Below are 21,356 nucleotides of genomic sequence, written 5' to 3' on the forward strand. Positions count from 1 at the left end.
AAAAAAAAAAAAACCTCTACAACATGCTGTGGAAAATAGTCATCCAAAATGTTAAGTACATGGAATTAATAGCAAAAAGGCTACAACATACAAATACACTGTTGTGGTGTGTTTAATGAAGTACAAATAGAATAAGATGTAAACTTAATATTCAAATGAATAATGATTGAATTATGTTTTTTCAGTTCTGTAGAAGCTTGGCATTTGAAGATTTTGCCACACAACAACAAAACAAAACGACTCAGTAATTGATGGCATGTTGTGTTACTTTCCATAGCTTTCCTCCACGACAAAAGACACATCCCAAAATGCATCCCCCAGTCAAAAACACGAAGACAAAGAGGACAGTGACGTGCAAAAAGAGGAGAAGAAGGAAACAACTGACAATTCAGCTGCCACAACAGAGGAGAAAAAGGTACAAGAGGAGACTAAAGAAGAGAAAAAACAAGACGCAGAGGTCAAAGAAGAGAAATCAGGTAAAAACAAAAACACAGAAAAGAAACTTGATAAGTCAGTTAGATCAAATCTGACGTGAAGTCCTTGCTAATGAAATGTTTTTTTTTTCCTGCAAAAGGAGAAAAGCCGGGGGAGGAGAAGGAAAAAAATAAGCGGGAAGAGGCACTCACAGCAACTGAAACAACAGATGCAAAGGATAAAACCGAGGTGTCTGATGTGAAGAAAGGTACACGCTTCACGGTCTGTGATAGTAAGCTGCCATAAATACACAAGCAACATGTTTTTTGCTAAGAGAATTACCGTCTTACTCAAAAACAGAGGAAGTCAAAGGTGAAAAGGATGCTGGGAAAGAAGCCAGAGCGGCAAGGGAGGATGCGCCCAAGGGTAACGGGAGGCCTCCCATTGAGCGACCTCGCTTTATGTTCAACATCGCAGACGGGGGCTTCACCGGTCAGTACTGATTCACCTGCAGCGGTTGTGGAATACATTCAGCTGGTCTATGTGGTAGTGTATGTACAGGAAGGCATTTTAGGATTCTATGTAGGACACTTAAGTAACTCTCCCTAACTTCCCTGTACTTCATCTCTTTTAACAACTTTAACCATCTATGTTTACTTCTTTAACATTCACAATTTTGACTTGGATGTTGACAATAACGTCAGAAACTGTAATTGTAATTGGACCTCAAATATGACATGAACACATTAATAGTCTTTTGCTAAAGTGGAAGTGGAAACACCTGGGAAGGGTGCTTTGTTTTTAGGCCTGGGTGACCATTCTGGTCAGTTCTGCATAAACCTTTCTAAAAAGTGCAATTATATATTTTGTACATTAATATTTTAAGCCAGAACTGCATCCCCATTCATTAGATATACAAAGAACTATCAACATGATTCAAAACATAAATTGTATGTAGCATTGACACTAGAGCTGGGTAATATATTGATATTATATTGATATCGTGATATGGCAGAAGTGGTTTTAAAGGCTGCATTACAGTAAAGTTATGTCATTTTCAGAACTTACCACATTGTTGTTAACTGTTACAATATTATTTGCCTTTACCCACTTAGTCATTATATCTGCTGTGCATTACTGATGATTATTTATCTAAACTCTCATTGTGTAAATATTTTGTTAAAGCACCAATAGTCAACACTACAATATCATTGCGGTATCTATATCAAGGTTTTTTCGTCAAAAATATCGTGATATTTGATTTTCTCCATATCGCCCAATCCTAATTGACACTTGCATTTTAAAAGGTGAAAAGGTGAAAATAACTTAACAGCTAGTCCAAACAAGTGACTAAGCAGTCTAAACCACATCAAACTCCCAAGTAAAACAGAAAAACATTCCCCTTGCTTTCCAGAGCTTCTGTACAAAAGCCAAAATGATCTCCCCATTGAACACAAACACAGAAAAGCTCTTTGTGCCATGGAAACACCTGCAGCCAGGTTTCAGCTAGCTAAGCACTTTGAGACCAGCACCATTCTTAGCTTGTGTTGGCTTCACCCCACAGAGCTGCACACTCTCTGGCAGAATGAGGAGCGAGCTGCCATCTCCTCGGGGAAGATGAACGAGATCTGGCACCGCCGACACGACTTCTGGCTGCTGGCGGGAATCGTTATGTATCCTTGACGGCAGTTGCCCGAGCGATGACCCCAATGTGTTTATTTTTCTATAAGCCGGCAGAAGCCCAGCGTAATAAGTCAACAAGCCAGCCAGAGCTCGGTAAACAGCAAACTGTGTCTGCTGGAAGCCAATGTAGTGGGTCATTTAGTTCATGTTGTTCCCTCTATTATGGTAATTAGGCCATGCTGCATGCAGCATTCACATTAGACTGTTTTCATTATTCTGCAAGCTAATCATGAGGCCTAGTTAGACTGAAATAAAAGGGGAGAAATGATTTGTTTCAGAAGCTGCCTAGGGCCTAATTGTGCTAAAATAACTGCAATTTTGTATTTTAAGAAGATTAAATGAATCCCCATCAAAAAACAATGTTCAGCTTAAAGGAATAGCTCAACATTTTGGGCTCAACATTTCGATACCACTCTCATATCTGTTTCTAAATTTGGCATAAAGTGGAGGCAGGGGGAAACAGCAAGCCTGGCTCTGGCCAAAGTTCAAAATAGCCTCCCAAGTGTATACATTTCTGTTTTTTTATGTTTTAGTTGTAATGAGTTACAGCATGCAAATTAGTGGTCTTTAAAGGTCCTGATAGGCAGATTTTGTTACCTAGAGGCAGGTTAGCTGTTTGCAGTCTTTATGGTAAGTGAAGACTAAAAACCTGCTGCTCGCCATAACTTTCTATTATTATTATTATTATTATTATTATTATTATTATTATTATACAAAGTGTAATAGGTCTTCCTCCCCTAACTCTTAAAAAGAATGTGAATTAGTGTATTTTTTCCAAAATGTCAAACTATTTCTACTACTTAATTCTTATGTGCTTCATAACTTTTCCATTGGAGAAATAATCTGAAAACCTTCTGTGTTTAGCTTCACTGTTACTTTTAGCACACACTGCTGCTTCACACTGCCTCTTGCCCAAAAGTGTTACGTGACCCTTGACTTTTGTGCCAGTCACGGCTACGCCCGGTGGCAGGACATCCAGAATGACCCCCAGTTCGCCATCGTCAATGAGCCTTTCAAATCGCAGGCGAACAAAGGCAACTTCCTGGAGATGAAGAACAAGTTCCTGGCTCGACGCTTCAAGGTAAGACAACACTGTACGTCTACAACTTGACTCTCAGAAGTGGAGACACCAGATTTATTTGTCAGTTCTTCTTCTTCTTCTTCTTCTTCTTCTTCTTCTTCTTCACAAAAGTCACCAAACCTTACACCCAGTCCAGTCCTGTGCCAAACTTATCAGTCCGAGTCAAACTGTAGCCCTAATAGAGCAGAAACTTGCCCTTCTTTTCCCAGCAGCAATCTACTTTTTTCAAAACCTGCAAACCTACTTAAACCTATCTCCTCACACATTTGTGGCTCTGTTGACACCAATCTTTAGGCATTCATCTCCACACTGTCCTCCACAAATGTTCCATTCATATTTGTTGATATATCAAAGCCCACAGTGCATTAAAACGTTTTACTGCATACAGTAATGTTTACAAATACTGCAATTTCTTGCAAACTAAATCTTTGATGTTCATAGAAAAAATTCACAGCTTTTTCTCAACTGAAATGTTGAGCTCATTAGTTTGTGTCCTAGGTTACCATGCCACTGTGTACTCTGGCATTATGCTGTGGGGATCGGCGATACATAAAATCAGAGATATTTTAATTTTAGAAGATCCTCAGGCATACTCAGTGTGAGGAATGTCTGTGTGTGCCACTTCTGCTGACAGAACCCTCGTTTATTTGCATTTTTCTCCTCTTCTCCATTCACCGCTTTTTCCTTTTCTTCTTCAAAATGCCCGACCTCAACCATTGCTGCGGAGCAGCTAAAATGTTATTGATTTTTTTCCTGTACCAATGACATAATGATATTTCTTCCAGTACCTGAGAAATATAAACATGTTTCTCTATAAAACCCCTTTTTTTACTAACAAAAGTTAAAAAATCCTTCTCTGACAAACAAGAACTTTGGCGCCTGGGTAGAGCACACACCCATATATGTGCCCATATATAGAGGTTTACACCTTGACGCAGCGGCCGCTGGTGCGACTCCGACCTGCGGCCCTTTACTGCACGTCTTTCCCCCCCCTGTCTCCCCCTCCATGTCTTTAGCTGTCGTGTACAAATAAAGGCCTTAAAATGCCCCCCAAAATTCTTTACAAAAACAAACAAGAACTTTGCCAAAATGTTGGCCATAATTGGCAAAATTTGGATTTAAATTAGGTTTCCAGTTTGACTTGCCATTCAAAACCAACTTTCAGGATTTGACAGTTTTGAATAGTCTGTGCTATAAACTCATTTCGGTGCACGCCCTACTTCTACGCAAACAAACTAATTTAGGAACATTTTACAGTGTCTTCCATCACCTGACATGTTTGATGGTCGGATGACAGATGCCCCTAGACCCACATTTTGGCTGGATGGTGTTGCTGACCACTGCATTTCTGGAACAGCTCTCATCCTGTTTTTGAGCTTCTCACATGTTTCAGATCCTGCCCTCAACATCCTCATTTACTGTATCTCTGTCTCTTAAACATTTCTCCTTATCTCTCCTTTTAAATTATTGGAGTTTTTTTGGAACTCTGCCATCAAGAATGCACGGGACGGCACAAATAGATCTCTTTCAAACAAAACGATCCGTAGTATGTTTTTAGTTGTAATTGGTTGTGTAGCACAATGACATGTTTTTTGCAGCGCGTCAGAGCAATTAAGCACTTTTTTTTTCCTGGACAACACACAAACAACTAAATCACAGCATGAAGCTCTATTTCCCTTACAATGCTTGCATTACTGTGACTGTGCTAACCAAGAAAGAATATTGGAGCAGTTTTTTGACAGAATATAATAAGAGTATATTCTGTAGAATAGGTTGTAAACATCAGAGCTTTTAAGCCCTGTTATCATTTCTGTCTGTGTTTAAATTAAATGTAAAATACAAATTTGTTTTGTCAGTTTTCCTTTGTTTAGAAATGTGGGTTTTCATCTAAAAATGTGTTGATTTACATACATTTTTTTTTTAAATCAGTAGTTGTTTTTGAAGCCGATTCTTCTTTCACCAAGTAGCTTGTGTTGTAAGGGAATTTAGTTTTTTCATTAGACGCATTGCCAGATGCAATGATTCATGAAATGTCTTGAATGCAGTGTGCAGGAATCTACTTTTCTACAAGATATGGAGCTCTTCTCTGATCACTAACCCTGCATAATAAATAATTACTGTAGCTCTCTCATTCTCCTGCTGTTTATACTTTTTTTCTTAGCAAGATAGATATTTTACATATTAGTAAAAATCACAGCAATAAATATTGTCTCATAAAGTCACCCTATTTGCTAAAATAAACAACAGTGTTTGCTACAGACCTAAAGATCTATATACTAAAGATGTGTTCCATACATCTTGAACAGTCAAGTAATATGTGCTTCCCAGTTTATGGTTGAAAAATACAGACATAAAATTTGACCAAACGATTGCAGTGAAATTATAGTACAACCAAAAAAGGCAAGTGAATGATTGTGGTTCACTTCTACTTGACGTCAGTATAACCCTCTTGTCCTCCAGCTTTTGGAGCAGGCGCTGGTGATAGAGGAGCAGTTGCGACGGGCGGCCTATCTGAACATGACCCAGGACCCCAGCCACCCGGCCATGGCGCTCAATGCGCGCTTTACAGAGGTGGAGTGCCTGGCGGAGTCACACCAGCATCTCAGCAAGGAGTCGCTGGCTGGCAACAAGCCGGCCAACGCTGTCCTGCACAAAGGTCAGGGATAATGGGATGACATCAGTAATTAGGGCTAAAACCTTCAGCGTCGCTAGCTCATTCTTCTGGGGCCTCAGCCCCATATGTAATTTTAAATGTAGGCAAGACAAAGTTTAGGTGGCAATATTATTGTTACCTTTTGTTTAAAGTTCCCATGATGTGACGTTACAGTCTACACACAGTGCTCTGAAGCAGAACTGTGCGTTGCTTTGTGTCCACTCTCTCTGTAAAAAAAAAAAAAAAAAGAGACGAGCAGCGCGACTTCTGTGTTCTGTGCAACTTTACGTAGTCAAAACGGACTTGTTCTGCTGTGGACATGCGGCATCAGATGTGTCGCGCCATTTATTTCTGCTGTAGTTTTGGTTTTCCACATCTGAAAACCGTGTGAAGCAGTGTTCAGCCGCTTCCCTAAACTTCTGTCAGAAGCTCTGAGATCTAGCATATCAGCAGAGCAACATAATGCACAGCAGGTGCAGGTAGAATTATTGTGACTATATAACTCTTAATAGTATAACTTTATTTTTCTCAATTTTTCTTTTTTTTCTCTTATATCCCAACTCCTCCAAAGCCAGAGAACACAAATGGGATGAGTTGAGATGTTGAAACACATCTGAAACATTACAGTCTAGGGGTTTATTAATTAATTAAAATAAATTAACGTTTCATTCACATGACCAATTGCCACATGGACATTTAAAAAGGTTACTTCATCAACAAAAGAGGAAGCAGGACTAGATCATGGCTACATGTGGGTTGACTCAGCAGAGATAACATTAAATGAGAAAAGTTGATCTACAGGAGAACAAATATTTGAAAAGAAATACAGAATGCCCGAGAGCCTTACTGCATTATATTCCATTATGTTTTATATTTTAAATCGTCATCTATGTTTCCCTTTACATAAATAAAGATAGTTCCAGCATAAATTGATGCAGAAAAGTTAGAAATAGGTGCATACATGTACGCCAGAATGCAGGAAATTAAGTGTTTAATGCTCAGAATGTTCTGGGCAGCTTAAATGACATACACTGGCTAGAAACAAGCTGGGGAAGCCTAACGTTTTCGTGATATGCTTTGCATGCATTACATTCAGTTGGTTTAAATGGGTCTGGTCGGTCCATGTTCATATTGTTCTGTCGAAACAACAACATGCTCAGTGCACTACTGTTTTAGTTTCTTTCTTGTGTTTGTGCATGTAACGATGCTGAACTAAACAAATGCTTAAAACATATTTATCACATCGCAAAGTCACTCTGCTAGTTTATTATGGGTGATTAATTTCAAATGGGATGTGATGACAGAGTGACAAGATAATAAAGGATGGGGAGGGAAATGTCTTAGAAAAATAGAACGGGAAGTGGGCTTTTTTTTCTATTATAAATCCCCCAAAAATTTGTGAGATGACAAAACACTATTTATAGACCCTGTAAAAGATAATACAACAAAAAACAACCTAAAGAACTAGGAAGACATTTTTTTCAAGTTTTTTGTGCAGAAGTTGTCAACCTCAACAGTTCCTTGATTTGGATTGACCCTAGACACAAAAGGAATGTAATAATATAACTCTTTCGTTACTTTCCAGTGTTACTAAAGTAACTAATTACCTAACTCAAGCTTCGGAAGGAGACACTATTTTCGGCATTAATCAATGAAGTACCCAATCAAATGATTAATAAGAGGCACAAAAGTAGCAGGAAGTCAACGCTAAAATGTGAAAATATGGTTTGAAAGTGAACACGTAGTAGTTGTTGTTTGTTGTGGTCATTGCAGTGTTGAACCAGCTGGAGGAGCTGCTGAGTGACATGAAGGCCGACGTTACCCGGCTACCGGCCACGCTGTCCAGAGTCCCGCCCATCGCCGCCCGTCTGCAAATGTCCGAGAGGAGCATCCTCAGCCGACTGGCCAGCAAGGGCACTGAGACGCACACACCCCCGGTTAGCAGCCTACATACACACACACACACACACACACACACACACACGAAAACATCCACAAGTTGAAACCTGCTCGAGCTGCCTGCATTCAGTGGAAAATTAATAGATGGAGGACGGCCAGTGAAAAGACGGGGCGTATTATCTTGTCACCCACCTGTGGATTTTCACTCCACAATAAAGTCAACAGATTTCTTTTGTCAGCTCACATGACTTAAGTGTTTTTTCTTATTTATCTTATTGTCCTCTTGTCCCCCTTATTTATCCTCTATTGTCATAAATCACAACCTACATGTACAAAGAGAAAACTTGTCTTCCTCTGTGTAGCCCATACCTCCAGGACCCTACGCAACCCCTCACAACTACGGAGGCCACTTCACCCCCGCCCCCCCGAGCGCCCTATACATGGGAGGGGCCAACTACAGTCAGATGCCGCCCGGATCCTTCATATCAGGTCAGTGTTTGAAGCTCCATTGACATCCTTTACTGCTATCAATAATGGCTTGGTCAGTACTGTAAAGTTTGCAGACAAGTATTGCTCAAACCCAGAAAAATTCAAATCTCAAGGTTCACAAATATGTGTCATATGACATATATTAAATGATGCCTTATTAATCTGGACTGTACATGTAAAGGTGCAGCACTTTGTGTTTTGATATGTCAATGTGCAGAAAAGTGTTTGATGTTTTGAAACTTCTTAAGGGGTGATGTGAGAGTCATTTCAGTCTTCACTTGCCAGTGCAGGTGCTCTGTGTGTGAATCTGCGGGTGGGTGTGTGTGGGAGAAAGAGAGAGAGATGGAGTGTTCCTGTCAGTAACATCATAGGGTATTAAGGCATCCATAATTATAGGATTCAAGATGATTTACACAAGCATACCAGTTTGATCTGTTTGACAGTTGGCAAGCTGGCAGTTTAAGCCAGATTTCTGCTTCCTTTCGGAGGTGAAGAATTCTCATGTGTATCCCTGCATGTCTTCTACCTTGTGATAGAAGATAATTATGGGAAGTTTTGGACAGGAAATGGCTTAATGAGAGCAATCAGAAAATACTAATTGAAAAAGTAAACATGTTTAAAAGGGCACTCCACCAATCTTACACATGACACACGTAATAAGAGGAGTACCACTCGGCCTGTGAAAACTGTTGTGTAATGTCTTCTGCGGCTCTTGAGGGGAAAATAACCCTGATTATGTCATATTCTTTTTAATGCCTCTTTTGCAAGACTCACAACTTTGTGGAAATGAAATAATAAAGCAGTGTAGTACACCTTTAGGTTCAGTTTGTGTTTTGCACAAAATGACTTTACTAGATAACAAAACATTTTTGATCTAGCATTACTGAAAGGAGACAGGTACTGAGGGATGCCTCGTTTTTTTGTACAATTTTCTTTTCTATCGTCAACAAACACTGGCAGGATCAGAAATCAATACGAGAAAACAAGCAGACCACGCTCGCTAATCACAGTTCTTGTGGTTGCTGTAGCCTCAGCGTGCAGTGCCATGCACGTCAGCTCCAGCAGGGCTACAGGGCCTCCATGACACCCTGACAGACACACAAATCCAGCTTCAGAGATCTGGGCTTGATTACTTGGCAACTTGCACTGATGATGGACAAAACCAGTCCAAAATGTTGCTTCTATTTAAAGATATCTGAGGAATTTCATCTTTATATGGTTATGTTGTTGCGGAAAAAAACATTCAGTTAGGAGAATCAAAATCACTGACTCTGGGAAATGTCTATGATAGTTTTGTGGTGGAGTGCAGTTATTTAACTCTTAAATTTCAATTTAATCCTTAAATATGTGGAGCAAAGAACTACCTGATGGCTTCTAAAGCAGTACTGTTTTAAGCACTTTGAGTAGACACTTTATCTCTCTGAGCAGCTTAAGTTGTGAAACCTGCAAAAATCCAGAAAGTAGTTCATATTGGAAAAACACATCTGTGGCAGACTTTCTGATGTGGCTGCCAGATAGACACCTGAAATAGATATTACCAAAATCAAACACAAAAGTGCTGCACTGCTATATTAAGGCATTTTCATCTCTTAAAATGTCCAACCTCAAAACCAATACTCAGCAGTAACAACACATTGTGCAACAATTAAGCACAGTCTGGAGATCTATCAACCCTGTCTGGGGAGTATTTTCTTTTCCAATCTTTGTTTTGTCTTGTGAAGTCCTATTGTGGCTCTCATTACATACTGAGTTAAAAGATTTAGAATTTAAGTCATAAAAAGAAAGACTCTGTTTTGTTTTGGCCTCTTGTCCAACCCTTCTTGCCTGCAGTCTGTCAGAGCGCAGTGGCAGTTAGTGAATTTATTTTCTCATAATTAGTTTGGTAACAGCATATGCTCACCAGACGCACACTCGGCTCTGCATGTGTATTCGTGTTTGGAGATGTTTAGATAGCAGAGATGTGGCAGAGATAACTTGTAAAACCTGATATTCCCCAATAGCTTTGCGCTTAAAACCACAACACCCAGCTCTCTCAGTGCTGGGCCTGCCTTTCACTCAGTGCATCTTGATTTATGTAATTGTAGACTGAGACATCTGTCAAAATCATTGCATTTTAGAGAGCCAGGGCCTATCTCTGAAAATGTCATTATGCTCTGTGTCTGGCCATACCAAGAAGCATTCAGACTTTGTACCAAGGTATTTTGAGAGGGACAGAAACCACAGAAGGAGTTTGGTTGTGTAAACGTTGTGTTGTGACTTGTGAACCGGTGGAGGGCTGGGCCCAGCGCTGGCTGTTCAGAAATAGTCGTGCGCGAGTTGTGTTGCTACGTGGGTTTTGCTTGCGGGGGCCTCGCGGCGAGCAGCTGAGCTGAGCTCAGTGCAGTTTGAACGCCCTGAACTCTGGCAGGGCACAAGCATGCAGCAAATGAGCCCATATTTATGGTCTTGATTAGGGTCACGCTGGTTCCTGACCTTTTTAGATTCAGCCAGGGAGGGAAAACGTGAGCAGGAGAAATGGTCGGAGTTAAAACAACACAATTCTCTGATTCCGTGACCTCCTAGCTTCCCTCCATTAATAGCCCTCTCCTGAGAGAAGCTCCCTCACTTGAGTATACAAAACATATCCAGAAATATGCATGTCTGCTGTGACACTTTTAAACTACACATCTACTGCTTTAGCTGCACTCTGTGAACTACAAAATGTAATGATACACCAAATGTTCCAATGAAGGATTTTTGCTGTCTCACACATGGCAATATTTCAGCATTTGCACCATTTCTTGAATTGCATTTTTGGTAAACCTGTTTCAGCCATCTGTACTGCCATGAGGAAGCTACTCATCTGCATTAAAAGGAGTCCCACATTCTAGAAAAAACTTCCCCCTTTAGGGGCGTAGAAGTTAGGGAGATTGCCCTTCAAGTGGAGCACACTGGTTCAAGCCCACATGTCTGCAAGCAGCCGCCCTGCTGAAGTGTCCTTGAGCAGAGCAATGAACCCCCGCCAGCTCCAGTAGCTCCCCCCCTGACCTCTGACCTCCCTGCAGAGGAGGGAGGCAAACTAAAATTCCCTACGGGGACCAGTAAAGTGTGACATTATCCTGCTCCCCTCTCCGAGTCTCCACTACAGTCTGCCGCTTGTCTGCCCTCACAGAAGCCGCCGCCGCTGCTGGGGCCACCGGGGGAGCTGCTTGGGGAGCCGCCGGAGGGCCAAACGCTGCTTGCCAGAAGACCAAGGAGCACGATGTGGTGCACCGGCAGCGAGTGGTGGACCTTTGGAAGGACGGCAAGTCCGAGGGGGCCATCGGGCAGGAGCTGAGGATGCCCAAGTCCACGGTGCACAGCATTATCGTCAAGTACCGGCTCAGCAACACGGTGGAGAACCTGCCGCGCAACGGGCGACCAAAGAAACCCTGAAGGGAGGAGGAGACTCATAAAGAAGAGAGAGGTCATTTGGATAAAACATCCAGGAATTAAACAAAAATGGGACAGTGAAAGCTGAAAAGGAGAAACAAAAACCTGAATGCTTGTGGAGGAAGTCCAAAAAGGACCCAAGGACAGAGCACTTTGACACTGCTGGAATGTGAGGAATATAAAGGGGGAAGTGAAGCTCACTGGATGGCTCAAATACGGACAGGAGGCAAAAAGGAGAAGACACGAAAAGTAAAAAGATGTGGCGGCACTTAAAAGAAAACAAGTAATCAACTGCAGAGAGAGAGGGCCAAATAAGAAGGGAGAGGTGAAAAGCTGGCTCTGAGATCAAGCACTAATGATGAGTGGGGGGGGAGGTAGAGAGACAGGGAAAAAAGAGCAATGACCTGTCTGGAACAAACAAATCCTTCCAAAAGTAAAGAGAAAAGGCACTACTGAAAATCTGTCTGTAGAAGGATGGAAAAAGATTGTATGTTAATGCAATCACAGGTTTTCAGGAATTCATATATGAACGCAGAAACGGAGAAAAAATGCAACAAAGGAGGATTTTTTTTTCTCCCTAAAACTCCTCAGACAGATTTCTTTTTCTGTTTCTCCCTCTGCGGACAAAAAGATTTCCCCCTGGATCAATTCTTCATCCGCCGACTGACTGAACATGCCTGTCCCCTCGCTCTAACCCTGTACTCCCTCATTCCTCCACGGTCTTTCCCTCCTCCGTCTCTCTTTCTCAGTCTAACACATACATGCATGTATCTATACACTGTGGACCTCACACACAACCTGAAAACCTACAAAGAACTTAATTCTGCTTGGTACAGGCAGATGAAATCCAAACTTGGAATAAAAAGGGATGAACTCAGATTATCTTGCAAAAAAAAAAGGAAAGAAAGAAAAAGAGTTTAAAACACTTCTTCCCATGGACTCTTTTGCCCTAGCATTCCAACCAAGCATAGAAACAAGAACCATAGATATATAAAAAAAAACTTAGAAGTTGCCTTTGTCCAGCAGTCAGTAGCAACATTGCTCTGACCCAATTGAGATATGTACTGTATTACGAAGCATATTTACTATTGCACCTTTTTTTTCTCTTGTCACTTAAAGGGGAATATCACTCCACTGAACTCACATTTCCTGTTTTTAAGCCTCATCACAGCAAATCTGTATACACGAGTAGCTCCTCCCCAAAGCTAAAGACTGCAATCTGTCATTGAAAGAAAAAGGGGAGATTCACTTTGAAGCTCAAGGAGACATTTTTGTTCCTCAAGCTTCTTTTTAGTGACAGTGTGATGGATTCCACGCTGGAAAACGTCCCCTGATCCCTGAGAAAATAAAACACTCTGGACTGTGTCATCGTTTTTCCAGCTCAGTGTGTATGCATTAGAGCTGTACATATTTGTGACATCCCAGACTAAAGAGCAGGGCAAACTCCTCTGCCTTGTTTCTGGAAGGTAGAGAGGTGAACAATCAGTTTTACACTATTTCTAGGACGTTTGAATATTTTTTAGCTAAAATTGAGTGGTATTTCCCTTTAAGATGGAAGGACATAAAGACCAGAGAAGTGTAGCAGTGGGATGACCTGCAATGAGAACTGTACTGTATGTATAAAGGTTGAGGAATGCTGTATGGATGTGAAAAGTACATGTGTATGTGTGCATGGTAGCTCTGCCGTTTTTATCCAAACAAGGTATTGTTTAAAATGTACGAAATTCGTTGCAATATGATACCTAACTTTCTTTACTTATTCCAAAACAATACTTTTTTGCATACCTTAGTGTCAGGAATATAAGAATGTTTATCACGAAATAAGCTAAACCTTTCAAATGTTTAATTTTAACTAGTGCTGTCAAACAATTAAAATATTTAAGCTTGATTAATTGCATTAATGTCATAGTTAACTTGTAATTAACCGCACATTTTTATTTATTCTAAATGCCCCTTGATTTCTTTTTTTTTCCCCATTCTCTTTTTTCATTTTAATTGAAAACAACATTGGCATATAGCCTACTGTAGTGTTCAATCTCACACCTAACATTCTCACTTGGAGCAAATAATCTCTCACACAGCGTAACACTGTCCATCAATAAAAGGGGAAAAAAATACTTTGACGAGGGGAGGCGGAGAATTTGCAACAGCTGTGTGCTTGGCCATCAGGTGATATTTCAGACTGGATGTGCTGCGATGGTAGCTCACTTCACAACGACAAAACACACAGATCACTTTGGTCTTGTCAACGGAACCATTTGGCAACTTTTAAAAAGTAAAACTTTCCATTCAGAATCTTATTGGCGTCCATTTCGGCGTCCCGCACTCGCCATCCACTCAAAACGTAACGTTACTACTCTTTGGCCGGCTCGCAAGCCCAAACAAGTGTGTGTGACGTGCCTGTTGTTTTGTTTCCGGTCTAGCTAGATCCGGTGTGGTGTTGTAGTTTTTGTAATGTTGCTAGTTATTGCAACAGCATTTGTAAAAAACTACAAAGTTTGCTAGGCCAAAAAGAACGTTAATCTTGCGATAAAAAAATGTATGCCGTTAAAACGGTTTGCAATAACGCCGTTAATAACGCGTTTAACTGACAGCACTCATTTTAACACAAAGCAACCATACAAGAATTTTAACAAAATACTGTCTAAAAGTAGTACAATTATAACGTAAAGTTGCAACCCACTGAGAATTATCACCCAACTCTGCAGTTCCTCTCAACTTTACAGTACATTTTAGCATCTTTCAGCTCATTGTTTTGGTTATTGGTTTAAGTTAAAAAGCTCTGATAAAGCCACTGTACGTTACCTTCTCAGTACCAAGCAAAGTTAGCGACTAGCTGGTGAACATTGGGGAGCATGTAGCAGCAGTAGAGCCAGATTCCATCAGGAGTTGGTGGGGACCAAAACAGAAATAAAAACTAAAATTTGCGCTGCCTCTCGGGAGGTGGTCAGAAACACGTGTCCAAAATGAATGATAATGTTGCCCCGTGTTTGCTAGAGGTGTACATAGGCAGCACACATTAGCCATATCAACTTTATAAGGTGACGCTATGTCTGTGTTGTGCTCAAGTGCTCAAAAAATCTGTGAATACAGGTTTAAATCAATAAATATCTGATCAAAGAATCTGTCACCAACACTATGAATCTGACCAATTTTCAATAATCACATTTTACATCATGAGGTGCAATACACAGCCCTTTTTTACAGTGAAATACTTGATTGTTAATTTTACTTCCAAACTCTTGCAACACAATGATTTACAAAACTCTTTTCAAATCTCAGTTGGACAGACTATTAATTCTAAAATCAAAGTTGAGCTTTTTAAGTTCCTAAACAGCTGACAGTCCTGAGGCAGAAGGTTCTTCCTGATGAAAGCTTTTGGCATACATACACTCACGCAAAGCTTTTTAGCAAGCAAAAATGCTGCGTTTCCTGCCAAGATGGCAGCGTTCACTTCTATCAGATAGTAGGCAGGACCTACAGGGAGAGACATGGTGGCCAGGAATCATTTTATTGCTTTTCTGAACTTGAACCGTCCTAGAGTTTTAGGAATAGTAGATGAAGAATGGAAATCTTAGAGATACAGTATGTTCAGATGTGGGCTGTTGGATTTATCTTTTTTTTTTACCCTAACTACAATTATCACTGCCAACCTAATTTGGGACAAGAGAATGTTTATGTGTCTAGTCTGCTGCTACTGTAAAGCTGCAGGCAACCTGCAGAGAGCGAGGGATCTGAACGGAGAAAGAGATAGAGGAGGAGTTTGGATGGAAAGAGGTGAAGTATTGCAGAGTGAATTTGGCATCGCAGAGGGAATCTGTTGTACATTATCTGTTGTAACACAAGTGTCTCGTTGAATTCCTTCGCCACTTCTTTACCTTACATGCCTTCTTTGTAGAGCCCAAGTCATACTGGATTTTTGTGAGGCCAATACCGAGATTGTTATTTTTGATGAACAATTGCGGTCAGCGCTAACCTCGGGGACAACATTGTGTTTCATGTGACTGCTTCACTATTAAAGCCATCCTGTGTTTTGCTAGTTGAACGTTTTTAATGTGGAGCAACAGAAGTAGGAAACGTTACAGTTTGGGTGAACAGTGAGCAGTGAGGCAGATATCGATGCAGTTCATTTTCAAAACAAGCTTATACGCTGAGTCACTTTATGTGAATCCATCGTGTGTAGGTAGGTAACGCTAACAATAAAATAACAATAAATAGTAAGGTAGGTACTGAATATGAAACATTGGATGGCTATTACTGAAAAAAGTACATGTTATCAAAAGCAGGCTTTGATTTCATGAAAATCTTAAGGATTATAAAGATTTTTTTTTATTTTTATGAATCCTTAAAATATAGATCCTTTAAATTAGTTTTTTTTTTTTTAACAAAAATGACCGAAACATGTACGGGACATTTCACATTTGAAAAATGGACTTGTCAGCACTCCCTGGTGGACAAAGTATGCAATCACATCTTTGCCATTGTTTGACTGCACTTTCTGGCTGGTTTATTGGCCATGGCTACGTATCGGTCAGGCTGTATTTTTTTTGGTCCTCTTCTAGAGCACTCTGCCGTTTTTTTTCCATCTCATCATCTCTCACTTCTCTCTTCACTCTGTCTTTGCTCTGCACCCGTAGTTCCTCGTGCTCTTTCACCCAGTCTTTACCCCGATTTGTTTAGCTTCTTATCAGATTTTGTCTGACACCATCTAAAACAAAACACACACACACACACACACACACACACACACACACACACACACACACCACACACACACACACACATCACCACTCACTCACTCACTCACTCACTCACTCACTCACTCACTCACTCACTCACTCACTCACTCACTCCACTCACTCACTCACTCACTCTTTGACTCTGTCTCTTTTCTTTCTCTCTATCCCTTTTGTTGGCCTGGCAAAATGCCACGTGTTCAGATAAGTGATCCCCACTCTGGTACACACAAAGTTCGCCAATGTACAATACACTCCTTATCGCATTTTTGATCTGCACAGGGGTGGTGAGAGAGGAGCGCTCTCGGTCTATTCTTGGGTTATTTTTGATAGGAGCGCTAAACTTTTATGTTTATGTGTCCATGACTTTATGTGCCTGTGTGTGCCTGTGTGTGTGTTAATGTGTCTATGACTTTGTGTGTGCTCGTGCGTGGCGATGCCAGTCGGTGTGTGTTGCGTGTGATGTGGTGGTAGTGTGGGTGTGTGTGTGTGTTTACTCATTGTCGGCCTCACTTTCTCAAGGTTAAAAGTTTTGCATTTCTGGGGTTTTATCATTATTGTAAACATCATGCTGTATATGTAATATTATATATTAATTTACGGTATTATGCAAGTTTGCTCATTAAAACGATTATCAGAGAATTATCAGGCAAGCCTTGCTGCTTCACTCTTTCACTAATTTATCATAATACCTTGGTAATAAACAAGACTGAGATGATTGGCAGGTTCCCCCTCAGCGCCAGAGATATTTTTAGAAACGAGCATATTTTCCATAAACTTTGCTTTATGTTGCAATAGAGGATGTTACTTCTTCTTGTTCCCCTTGTCAGATCAACTGCAAAAGATTTTGATTCCCTGAAGAGAATGGTACATTAAAATCAATTGTCTGTTTTGTGGGGCATTTTCGGCCTTTGTTTTTGATAGGAGAGATGAAGATATGAAAGGGGAGAGAGAGTCTGGGCCCGCTGCATTGAGGAGTAAACCTCTATATATGGGTGCCTGCTCTACCAACTGAACTATCTGGGCACCCAAACATTCAGATTTTTAAAAGGACTTCATTTTCTCCTAGATTACTTCCAGTAATTGAGAGAAATAGCACACCAAGAAGAAATGTTTGGGGTTTGTGCTACAAATTGTTTAACCACCTTTCTTATTATTATTTTGAGTCTGATCTTTTCCCCTATTTTCTTAATATTCAAAGTAAACTTAAAAATTGAGAACATGGAGAACAATAAGCATGTTTAATCTCTCTGTAATTGCCTGATTTACTGTAATTACACTATTGCCTTTAAAAAGGAAAAACGCTAAACATACAGCACATGCTGCACCATTAAAACATTACATAACATGTAAAACAATGAGTCTACTTGCTTGGAATACTTAAACACAAGTGGATCTAAGAAAAATGTACAACTAGTAGGCTGGTAGTAGTAGTAGTAGTAGTAGTAGTAGTAGTACATCCACAAACATCCAGATGTCAAACCTATTGGACATTCACAATCATGCAAAAAGGCTCCTCAGCAAATTTAATCTAATTTATTTATATATATCATTGCAGATCCCTAGATATCCCAAAAAGTCCCAGCAATGTCTTATAAACATACAGAACAGTGTCTATAATGTTCTCTCTGAATGTTGTTAAGGGTCACTTTTGTTCTTGTTATGAATTGATACTATAAATAAAATTGAATTGAAATTCATAATTGGTCTTCACCCGCCCAAACCTGTCATGGATGCCCAAAAGATGGTTAATAGCAGTCTTGAAACAATATCTGCGTATTCGCATTTGTGCGTTCCTATGTGAGTAAAACAGTGTTTCATAGATAATCTTCTGTTTTCAGTCTGCAGAGAAAACATCAAAACAAAGACAAGTGACATGTGGAACTGACTAAACTGACAACTCAGACTGTGCCATCTCTCCCCCCCCCCCCCTGCAGTGTTGAATGGACCTCACATGTCTGTAAAGAAGGAGCGGGAAGCAGAGTCGCTTGTCAACCGGCGGGAGCAGCGCAGCGGAGAGGTCATCTGTATCGACGACTAGACTACACGCACACGCACACGCACACACACACACACACATACACAGAAACCCATCTGCTGCAAAGATATCTTCTCTCCAGAAAGTTTTGGTGGCAACACTGTTCAGAACATTGAACCACAGATCCAGTATTACAACTAATTGACTAACTTATTAGGTGCACTTATTGACCCGCTTGTATTGTAGTTGCTTCTCTCACTCACACACACCACACACCACACACACACACACACACACACACACACACACACACACACACACACACCACACACACACACACACACACAGAGACAAAAGTCCTCTAAAACTTTGCTGACTGATACTCCCTGAAAAACTAAAATCACACACACAGAAGTACAAAAACATAAACACACTCACGCACATGTGCACTTACTGTCAACAGACACACACACACACACGCACGGACGCACGCACCCCTACAGTATACAGTCCATATTGTCTCTTGTGACCTTCTCTTGTCTGCCTCAAACCATTATACTCCTCATAAGTGGGCCTCTTCACACAGGCCTCCTACTCCTCCTCTTCAGATGCTTCTAACCTCATCTACATACACACTTACAGTTATTAAACATACAACACTTACACACACAACTCTCAACCCACCTCAATCCTAGAAACCTTTAGATCTCTCAATAGACCATGTAACCTTCCCCTTCCTCCTTCTCCTGCCCTCGACAGGAAGCTGCATGTGAAACTAAAATCATTTCTACACGCCGCATCCATCCCCTTAAGCATGCTCTAATCACAATAATGCTGTCTCGTGAGGGGGGGGGGGGGGGGGGGGGGGGGGGGGGGGGGGGGGGGGGGGGGGGAAAATGGTGTCAAGCTGTGCCTACAGTTTTAATACTGTTTCTAATTCTCCCAAAAGAGGCTCAACCTCTGATTTCTCAGTCCAAGCAGCTCCAAGCACAGCTCCAGGTATTCTTTATTCTTCTTTTTTTTCTTCAATGGTACATGTTAAGATAATAACACGTGCAGCAAGGTATAATATGATGATTATATTCAGGACTTGTTTGACCACATTAAGTATTTGCCACCATCCCATTTCGCTCCCCTGGTTCTGGTGTATGTTAAGAGCTTTGAGGTATTTTAGGGGTTCGCGACAATGTTATTTTTCAGAAACCTATGAATGTTATAACCTTTTCATAAGCAAGTTAGTGTTATTAAAACCCATCAATCACCTTAAACACTCCCCTTGACACCCCCTCCCTTTATCAATCTTTTTTATTTCTAAGTTTCTATTTCTTTATACAGAATCCTGTGATATACTTTACTCTCGCGGTTATGAGTATTGTCGTCAATGTTGCCGTTGTTCTCGCTGTTGCTATTCGAGAAAAAGCTTTTACCAAATGAGACATTTTTTGTAACAAGAAATATGAAAAACGATACAGTATGTGTGACACAAATGCACCTCTTCGCCATGTTTGTCCTATGTTACAAGAGAACACAAACGAAGAAGTTTAGCTAACTTCAGAGGTCAATATATTACAAGAAAACTCGTTTTTCTTGCTTTTAGATTTGGGGCTTGCAAATGACATAAACATACGTAGAAAAATATGCCATATGTAACCCTAAATGCTTCTATGAGCAGAAAGAAAATGTATACTATCTAACCACAGTAAAAGTACACAGTTATCTGGAAAATTGAAGGCTGGAAATACATTTTATATACTGCAATCATTGAAAAACGCCTTAATAAACATAGCTGAACAAATGTAAAATCATCAAACTGAATTAAGAACCTGATGTCAACCTGTAAATCCTAGTCAGTCTGCTTTAAATTGAAACTAAAAAACAATAGCTACTGTTAATTTATCTTGTAAATCCCAGACATTTTACACTGATCTTCCCAGGTAATAGTCCATTTTAAAAGTTACGTTTCATACTAAAGTTTTTGCAACCCCTGAAATTAAATGTTAAAAGCACTTAGTTCTTTTTCTTTGTCCTCCCTCCAGAGTTTTGTGTCAATTTCTGGGTATCTTGTGTCACTGTGTATGTAGTGGTGCCGATCAAATGAGTGGCAGTGAAACATGTCAATGATGATGCATCTCCTAATTTGTTTTTTCTTTCTTTTTTTGTTTGTAATAAAATGAATGAAATGATAAAAAGCACTGTGTGAATTCTTTTTGTAATTGCTTGTGTGTAGTGATTACCAACAGAGTGTAAATTGTAATTTCCCCACTGGGGATCAATAAACAGTATACATTATTATAAAATTATTATATTTCACACACATTGTCAATTTTGTCAGTTTTCCCATCCTGAACTTTGTTTAGTGCAAATTTTAGCATTCTGACATGCTAAACTAAAAATAGTATACATTAAGCCTGTTAGTGTTACCTGTAAAAATCTGCATGTTAGCATTGTTGTCATTGTCCCAATTTTAGCATGTGGATCTCACCATTTAGCTAGCTCTCAGCAAACCTTTTTTGGCTTTATGATGGTTAAATTACACTCAAATACATTTATCCTCACATGTTATGGTTGAGGTTGTCATTATTGTATTTCAGCATAGATAAAAAAAAAAGTTGCATTTAGTTACGTTAATCACTGATTTAATGCAACACCTGGCCAACACGCAAAGGGACCCAAATGAAACACACCCATGCGAGCAGGTGCACGCTGGGTCTAACGGCTAACTACTAGCTAAATGCTAATTTGCTCTCAGTGGATTCTCCAGCGGTGACTGAGGCCTTTCTGCTGCTTTTTCAGTGGGACAGAGAGGCTATGTAGACTGGAGCAGATTAAGGAGGACTTCGCGGTTCAAACATGTAAGCTAGCTAGCTAACTCATTCTATTTCTATGACACTGTACAGAGTAGGACGTCAACAACCAAAGCGTTGCCTGGCAACGTAGTAGTGTAACGGTTTGGTTGTTTTAAGAGCTGTGTGTGTGTGTGTGTGTGTGTGTGTGTGTGTGTGTGTGTGTGTG

At 40.3% G+C, this 21,356-nt stretch overlaps 1 protein-coding gene and 2 long non-coding RNA genes across 8 annotated transcripts in view; 1 reads left to right on the forward strand and 2 right to left on the reverse strand.

Annotated features, from left to right (window-relative positions):
• Window positions 1–18,557, forward strand: part of chd3 (chromodomain helicase DNA binding protein 3) — a 46,821-nt gene extending 28,264 nt beyond the window's left edge. For 3 of the 6 annotated variants that reach the window (XM_032543914.1, XM_032543917.1, XM_032543911.1), the window contains exons 32-40: window positions 278–476; window positions 575–682; window positions 775–906; window positions 1,979–2,087; window positions 3,046–3,178; window positions 5,639–5,834; window positions 7,605–7,768; window positions 8,093–8,219; window positions 11,371–12,621. In XM_032543914.1, coding sequence (XP_032399805.1) covers window positions 278–476; window positions 575–682; window positions 775–906; window positions 1,979–2,087; window positions 3,046–3,178; window positions 5,639–5,834; window positions 7,605–7,768; window positions 8,093–8,219; window positions 11,371–11,633 — 1,431 coding nt within the window. In that variant the 3' untranslated portion in view covers window positions 11,634–12,621. Of the gene's footprint in view, window positions 1–277; window positions 477–574; window positions 683–774; window positions 907–1,978; window positions 2,088–3,045; window positions 3,179–5,638; window positions 5,835–7,604; window positions 7,769–8,092; window positions 8,220–11,370; window positions 12,622–18,303 lie in introns of those variants that run through there. The other 3 variants (XM_032543915.1, XM_032543912.1, XM_032543916.1) reach the window with 2 other exon arrangements.
• LOC116706897 (uncharacterized) lies at window positions 8,362–9,046 on the reverse strand. Its single transcript, XR_004336361.1, has 2 exons — window positions 8,643–9,046; window positions 8,362–8,514 (listed from the first exon to the last, which is right to left on the reverse strand). It is a non-coding gene; the product is annotated as an uncharacterized LOC116706897 (long non-coding RNA).
• On the reverse strand, window positions 18,505–19,194 carry LOC116706895 (uncharacterized). Its single transcript, XR_004336359.1, has 2 exons — window positions 18,670–19,194; window positions 18,505–18,602 (listed from the first exon to the last, which is right to left on the reverse strand). It is a non-coding gene; the product is annotated as an uncharacterized LOC116706895 (long non-coding RNA).
• Between the last annotated feature and the right edge of the window lie 2,162 nt (window positions 19,195–21,356).

Source organism: Etheostoma spectabile, chromosome 19 (assembly GCF_008692095.1).
Source record: "Etheostoma spectabile isolate EspeVRDwgs_2016 chromosome 19, UIUC_Espe_1.0, whole genome shotgun sequence".
NCBI lineage: Eukaryota > Metazoa > Chordata > Actinopteri > Perciformes > Percidae > Etheostoma > Etheostoma spectabile.